General features: G+C 32.8%; 1 protein-coding gene across 1 annotated transcript; it reads right to left on the reverse strand.

Moving 5' to 3' along the window:
- Positions 1 to 5,296: 5,296 nt before the first annotated feature.
- On the reverse strand, positions 5,297 to 6,825 carry LOC112489078 (uncharacterized). Its single transcript, XM_060818715.1, has 3 exons — positions 6,737 to 6,825; positions 6,260 to 6,592; positions 5,297 to 5,936 (listed from the first exon to the last, which is right to left on the reverse strand). Exons 1-3 carry the CDS (start codon positions 6,823 to 6,825, stop codon positions 5,297 to 5,299), a joined length of 1,062 nt encoding a protein of 353 aa, XP_060674698.1.
- Between the last annotated feature and the right edge of the window lie 1,630 nt (positions 6,826 to 8,455).

Below are 8,455 nucleotides of genomic sequence, written 5' to 3' on the forward strand. Positions count from 1 at the left end.
TAAACCTCCTTGGGAGTCAATGGCTCCAGCTTGATTTTCTTCCCTTTAAACCTTAAAACAACACTATTTTCTCAACCAAAATGAGTAGCATCTTTCTCAAATTGCCATGGTCTACCTAGTAAAATATGTCCGGTATGCATTGGTACAATGTCACACAAGACAACATCCTAATACCTACCTATGTTAAATTTAACTTTGGCTTGCTTATTTACCCTCATCTCACCACTATCATTTAATCATTGTAACCTATAGGGTTCTGGATGCTTAATTGTTTTCAAGCCTAATTTATCAACTACAAGATTACTTATCACGTTGGTACAACTCCCACTATCTATAATCATGCTACAAATCTTACCTTGTATTTCGCAGCGAGTGTGAAAGATGTTTTCTCTTTGTATCTGCTCTTCATCTTTGTAGACAGCAAGTACTCTCCTTGAAACCAAGCTTAACTCGGCATTAGATGTGTCTACTGGTTCGGCTTCATCATCATTGCATTCCTCCTCTTGCTCGGTTTCAGCTTCACTTTCTTCACTGGCAGATTCCAGCTCACCATCACCATTTAATACCATGATTCTTCTATTTGGGCTTGGCTGGCTATGTGTCCTCTTCCTTGGCACTTAAAACAAATTATTTCTCTAGATTTTTTAGGTTTAGGATCAGATTTTATCTCACCTCTAAGTGCTTGGACAGATTCGGTCTTGGCCTCCCTTTTTGACCGATTGGTACTTTCTTCTCCAGCTTTCGGTTTTGGTTTTATTTCATTAGCTGAATTGTTTCTCCAGCCACTTGAATTGATTCTCCCAATGCTGGAAACACCTCCAAGCCATGATCCTACACCCCTTCTCTTGAATTGGTGTTCAAGCTTAATGGCTACATGCAACATCTCCTCCAACTCCAAGTATTGTTGCAATTCAAGCTGGTTGGCAATGTCACGGTTCAAACCACCAAGAAATCTCGCCATTGTTGCCTCCCTATCCTCATTCATATTTAGCCTCATCATGAGCATCTCCATCTCTTTGTAATAATCCTCTACAGACCTACTTCCTTGAGACAAAGATTGAAACCTTTGATGCAGCAATCTATGGTAATGTGATGGCACAAACCACTTTCTCATGGCTCCTTTCATTTGTCACCATGTTGTGATCAAGTCATCACCAACTCTCCTCCGGGTGCCTTGCTCATTTGTCCACCATTGGAGTGCATAATGGCCAAACTCCATTGCTGCCAACTTCACCTTCTTATCCTCCAAATAATTATGGCAGTCGAATATCATCTCCATCTTTTCTTCCCACTCCAAATATGCCTCGGGATCACTTTTTCCCATGAATGGTGGGATGTTGATCTTGATATTGCTAAGATTGTCAATTGTTTCTTCCCTCCTATACCTTCCAAGGCCAGCTCTCTCTTGGACAGCAAAGGTTTCGTCCATGCCTTCCTCAAAGTCTCCACTGAAATTCTCCTCCTCAAATTCCTCTCTCAGTCTCTCACGGCCTCCTCGTCCTCGACCTCGACCTTCATGGAATTCTTGCCTATTTCTTGTGTTTGGCATTCCTTAGGAAACTTCTAGCCTTCCCATCCTTTGATTCATGTGCTTAACTTGAGCACTCACCAGCTGTAATTGTTCCAAAACAACTTTCAATTATGTTTGCTCACCACTCCCGGTAGCTCGTGGATCACCATGAAATCCTACGGACTCTTCTTCATTAATTCTCAGTGGTGTGTCTCCTCTTCTTATTCTAGAATCTGCCATGTTAGTTAAATACTATAAAAATAAAATAAATCCTCACAATATTCACTCCCTCACGTGTTTCACTCAAACAAGGTCTCGACACTCATGTTTGCATACTAGTTCAGCTTTTACCCTCTTTTAAGCTCACACTCTCTTGCCTTTTTTCCACTCAAAGTTCTAATTAAAACACCCACAAAACAGAAATTAGATTAAAAGTATGTTTTAATTAAACTTATCAATAAAACAGTAGCTAAAAGTAGGCAATACTAAAAGAATTCAACAAAACCTAGTTTCGGCTTTTCTAGGCAAAATAAAGCAAATTAATGGGAAAACTTTGGAATTTTGAAGAACTGGACCAGATGGTAATAGATTATGAGTTCAAGAATAAAATTCTAGAAAAAGAAATTCAAATACGAACAAGAATCAAATTGAACAAAAATATAGAATAGTTGTTGGTTGTTGTTCGTTGTAGTTCAAGTTTTTGTATCAAATCCTTTAACTAATTTTAATCCAAATAATTTAAACACCCAAAATTCAAATATCCAACAAAATAATTCTCCAGAAACTCAAAATATCACAAATCAAATCTCCAAACCAAACAAGTTCCCAAACTCAAATTTCAACACCAAATTCAACAAGCCCAAAATTTTTTTTATTTTTTTAATTCAGCTTTACCTATTCCTTTTTTTCACTCACAAAACATAAACAACTGCAGTAGCAAGAATAATTACCAAAATTGCAATTCCAAGTCCAAAACAAACACCAAACTCGCGACCTCCCAATCAAAAATTCAAATTGTGCGATTTTTTTTTTTTTAATTCCGCAAACCCCACTCTTCAATTTTTTTTTTTTTGAATATATGAATGTAAATATTTAAGACTAAAACAACAAAGAAAAAAAAACCAAAATTAACTAGAACAATGATGAAAAACAACCAACAAACTAGGAAACAAAAATACAATAAAACTAGGAAACCTAATTCAACTATGAATGAATTTTTTTTTTGTTTTTTTTTTTTTTTTAATGATGCAGAACGTGTATGATGATAGAACCAACCTTAACCTAATGCTAAAATTGCAGATTAACACAAAAATAAATAAAGCAAACAAAGATAGATCAAACCTGAACAAAATTTGGCTCTGATACCAAATGATATGAACCTAGGATGACATGCTCTTAAACCCGTATTATATTAGCCCGGATCTTAATTAAGTTCAAGTTCTAATGGAATTGACCTTAACCCCTAACCAACTTGTGGTTAGAAACCTTGGTATAATGTAGATGCCACAATAAGGGATGGAAAACCTATTGATAAGTCAAGCTAAAACAACCAATTCTCTAATGGTGTTTTAGGTGTTCTCAAAGAACAAAGAGATAATTAATATCACAAGTATTTTCTCAATCAAATCCAGGTTCTATTCTTATTGAAAATAAGCCTTTAAATAAGTTTTGAAAGAAACAGAATAAACCCTAAAAACCATAGGAAAAACCAGCCACACAATGAAGAATTCTAGCTTGACCGAATCTTTCCTTTTCCTAATCTAATTAATTAATTCCCTTATTTTCAATTAGAAATTAATTAATTTACAAACAAAATAATAAAATAAAAACTTTCCTAGAATTATTTGTTCAATAATTAAATAAATAAAAATCCAAAATTAAAGATAGTTTCCTAAAACAAAAATTAAAAACAAATTAGGAAACTAAGTATGGTAATTTTCGGCTAGGTTGATAATGACCCTTCTTTCACCTAATTGGACTCCAAATCAGCTTCTATAGTCTTTGTGGAATTCCAAATAAGCTTATTATGAAGTTCCTCACATTGCCCTTGCTTAGAAATATGAGAAAAGGCTAATACAGTAAAATACAGTAAAGCCAACAAAGAATACAGCAAATTTCGGCCTTTCTTCCCCTTGTGCGCAAACCACTATGTTGTTTGGCTTTGAAGCTGCTTTGGCTGGTTTCTATGACTCATCCACCATATGAATTGAACCCATAAGAATGGGGATCCAATTCATACAACCCGACCTCCATATTGGCACTAAAAACGTCACCCCGGCCCATTTTGGCTTCTATTGCTTGTATGAGTAGAGCAGGCCTTGGTTCTTTAGATATGGACAACCCCTCTTGATTATGACTTATTCCTTGGATAAAGACAGCAAGATTGTCCTTGAACTTCTTGGTTTGGGCTCTAGTCATCGGCCCCACCTTCATCTGTTTTGGATCAATACCCTAGCGGGTTGTCAGTTGAACGGTCTCGGCCGGATTCGCATCAAGCATTGAGACTTTTACGGAGAGCCATAGCTAATAGCTCATAACTGTTTTTTGTTATCCAATTTGATTATTTTGTTATTGTTTGTTGAGAGTAAAATTTGTAAGAGGGGACTATATAATTTGTAGGGCAGCATTTTGCAAGCAATGTTGTTGAAAGAAGAAAATTCTTGTGAAAGGAGTTGGGCACTGATTCGAAGAGTGCAAATATTTCTTAACATTGTCAATACCCAGTTGGAGGTGGTGTTAGCTTGTTCAAGGTCCACTGATGCCCTTTTATTTTCTTTGTTATCTTCTCCTTCTTCTTCTTTTTCCGCTTTTGTTTATATATATGTGAAAACTATTTTATTTTGCAAAAATTATTTTTTTAAATTTAATATTAAAAACATTTATATTGGGAAAGCTTTTGTGTTTTTTTTTTTTTCTTTTTTTCTTGTTATATGCACATATATTCATGAGATAACTACTATGTGTAAGATAATTTTGTAAAAGTTAATTTTTAAAAACTTTTTAGATTATACACTTTTAGATAATGTTATTATAATTTATGAATAATAATAATAAGTTTACCAAAAAAATTGAAATCATAATTAATATTATGAACAATAAATTATTTAAATAAATGGTAAATAATAATACAAAATCAATATCGTTTACTTTTCGTACTTAGTATAGTAAAAATCAATTCAAAGCATAAGACATTCATTTAAATATTTTAAAATTTTCAAAGTTAATTTGTTAAATAATAAACATCGTATATCAATTTATAAAGGTTGTTATACGGAGTGCACCAAACGCCCCCTGTAATGATAATAGTATAAACAAATAGGACACAGACCAATACAGCACAACTAATACAGCATGCCAAACCGACCATAACAGTACAACAGAGAAACCACGTACACTCAGTACAATAGAAAGAAACAACGTACACTTGATCTTTTATCTAGCTAATTGATATAACTACATTTACATTGTCATCCATCGGGGATTATTTAACGTCGTTCGTATGTCTGTCCTTGCATATTTTGTTATTTGAAACTAATAGAAGAGATTCTTGATGGTTAACCAGGTAGAGACAATGGAGAATACAAGGAAAACAGCCGCAACAGCAGTGGAAGAAATAGTAAAAAGGTCCTTGAAGTAAACCCTGTTGAGGGTTGCCCTGAAAACGTTCAAGGGATTTTCATGATGATTGTTAAGGTCTTCGCAGAGCTGATTGTAGAAGAAATTTGATACCGCAATTTGGTCGCAGAGTTTGTTAACCAAGTCAACCACTTTGTTGTTGCTGCCTAGCTAGTTGCTAACAATTTTCTTGTCAATTAGAAATTGGACATCTTCTTCAGTGCTGATGAGTTGATCCAGCAGAAAAACATAATTGCAGATAAGAGGCTCACGTGGATAAACAAACTGGTCCAACGCCATGACGTTTGTCATAATGCATTCGATGTTGTCTTTTACACTCAATTCAGGGACTTGCAAATTCAAACAGCACCCATTTAACCAACAGAGGCCACCCTTCTTCTTTATGTCAGCTAGTCTAGCTTCTTCATCTCCACGCCGAAACTTCACCCTCGCTCTATCCAGCTGCGTTGCAGAATAGAGACAGTGGACACCACTGTCACGAAAAGGTTTGTTCTTCTTCCAGTCGACCGGAAGCATAAAGTATCTAACCAAATCAGTGAAATGTTTGATCGAAATCTGCTTGAATTCGTCACATTTAATTTTTTTCTCGGGGTGGAATATACCCAGGAATGTTGATTCAGAGGCGGCGGCAGCGGCCTCGGAGGTCGTGGCGGCGGCACCGCTGGCGAGAGGTCTTCCAAATTTGTAATATTCAAGGAATAATTCAGCAGCAATTTTGAGAATGAAATCATCCCTTACACATTTCTCATTTAGTTTTGGTAGATACGTAGGCACATTAACTGGAGTGTGGCTGAAGATGAAGTCGAATAGATCAGTGAGAACAGAATATGGGAGCTGATTTTCCAGCAGTATCAAGTCCTGTCTTATAGCTGCCGTCAGCCATGGTGTTCTCTATATGTAGTCCTCTGAATGTTTTTTGATTTCCTGAGGCAGCTCCTTCGGAGTCTTACTTTGCATGTTTTCAATACGTAGCTGAGTTTCATAGTTTCTCAAGAAGAGCTCAAAGATGAAGCAGGCATCTTGTGAAATCATGCGCTCCAACTCCGACCTAGACCCATCTCCAGGTTCAAACGTCACTGCATACTTACTCTGAATGTCTTCCAGCCAATCTACTTTTTCCTCTTCTGTTTTTTCCCTTTCCTCTTTTCTTTTTTTTTTTCCATGAATTTCATCCATTCCTCTTTCCGAATATGTTTACAGAAGTCGCGTTCCGAGAATTCTTCCTCATATTTGATCTTATGAAGCTGCATTGCCTTCAGCTTTGGATTTCCATAGTGAAGGGGGCCAATGGAAACTAGCTGGGGAGTGTAAGCTTCTTTGTTTATATTTCTGAGCTTCTTCGGAACCCTATGGATCCAACACGTCTCTTGCGGCGGGTGAGGTTCCAAGTCCTTTGGAATCTCGATAATATTAATATTGTGTTGGTCAGATGCCAGTCCCCTTTCCCTAAAGACATGGCATATCCAGAAATTACATTCAACTAGATTAACTAATGTAATAAATCTTATAAAATAAATTCTTATATGAAAAATGAACCCATAAATATCACATATTCGTGGCAACTTAAAACTAAAAACCTTAATTTCTTACTTATTCGAACCCTCTGGATTGTCGATAATGCTCTGCTTGTCAAGGAAAGGCTCTTGTTTCTCCTTATCATGTAGGTATACAGTTGCCATTCTCCTTTCCCTTGATACACATCCATAAATGAGAAAAACAAAACAAAACAAATCAAATGGATATGTTCATAGAACTGGAGTAATTACATTATTAATTACATATCATATTAAAAAGGATATACTTAAAAAATATATATATATTTATATATATATTTATATGTTTATATATTTAATTATATAAAATCTTTCTTTCTTTCTTTTTTTTCTTTTTTTTTTTTTTTTTTGTTCTTTTAAATTTTTTTCTTTACTTATGTCCTTTTTTACTCATATTGGTTTACTGTTTACTCTGTGTATATATATATATATTATTTCTTCATCTAAAGATTTTTCCTTTTTTGTAATTATTCTTGGTCTATACTTTGTTAATTCTTTTTTGATCATGTTAATATTTTCTTTTGCTTGTATCTTTTTTACTAACATGTCTTTTTAGGTCTTTTGTGTCTTTATGATTCATTTCTTTATTTGTTTCTATAAAAAAAATTTCTTTATTTGTCTTTTGATTTTTTTTTATTCGTCTTTAATTTTTATAAAGGAATATTTCAATTACATCTTCTAAAATTTGAAATATATACAAATATATTCATTTAGGTTTTTAATAAATCATTTATACTTTAATAAATCATCTATACTCCTGGTGGCAAACTAAATTATCCTTGTGCCTCTAATGAAATTAAATTACCTTTAAATGCCTTTTTTTTTCTTTTTTTGCAAAAATAAATTTTTTTGATGATTTTGTGAAAATTAACTTGAAGGCTTGAAAGTTTTGTTAAATTATATTTTTAATTAATTTTATTTAAACTATGTGAGAGTTTTTTAGTCTAAATGATATAAGCTTTTTCAAATAAGTGATAGTTATCAAATCCATTTAATTGAATGCATCATAATTTATCAAATATATTTAACTAAACATATTTGTCAAATATATAAATTATTTAAAAAAATCTTATGTAATTAAAATTATCATATAGTAAAGATAAAATTTAATCAAATATAATAAAAAATCTTCAATGTTTCAATTAATTATGGTGAAAAGAAAGAATTTAAAAATAATTTAACTTTCATAAGGGCATTAAAATAAATTTAAACTACTTCAAAGATGCAAATGATTTATTTAAAATCTGATGACATTTTTGTATTTATCCTAAATTTCAAGAGTATAAATGAAATATTCTTTTAAATGAAATATTCTTTTTTTATAACTGCGTACTCTTTTATTTTTTTACTCATCTTTTTTGTTTTTTTACTAACTCGTTTTTTTTTTTTTCACTTAATTTTTTTTGGTTACATATTGTTAATGCTTTTCTTTACTCATATGTTTTCTTTACTTTCATTTTTTTTAACACTTAATTATGTTTAAACTCTTGTCTCTATTAGTTTTCTTTCACTCACTTTTGTTTAAGTTCTTTTTTCTCAATATTTTTGTTTTTTCTTTTATTTAAAAAAAATTGTATCAATTTAAATATTTGAGAAGCATTTTTGTATTGGTATTTGCATATCCTAGAAACGTTTAAAAACATTTATGTTTCAATTATTTAATATTAAAATGTCAAGTGAAACGGGTTCATTGATATGCCTTAAATAAGGGAAGTACATATTGGCTTTAGAACAAGAAAGGAGAAAAGAAAAAAAA

The sequence above is a fragment of the Ziziphus jujuba genome, chromosome 7, assembly GCF_031755915.1.
Source record: "Ziziphus jujuba cultivar Dongzao chromosome 7, ASM3175591v1".
Classification (NCBI taxonomy): domain Eukaryota; kingdom Viridiplantae; phylum Streptophyta; class Magnoliopsida; order Rosales; family Rhamnaceae; genus Ziziphus; species Ziziphus jujuba.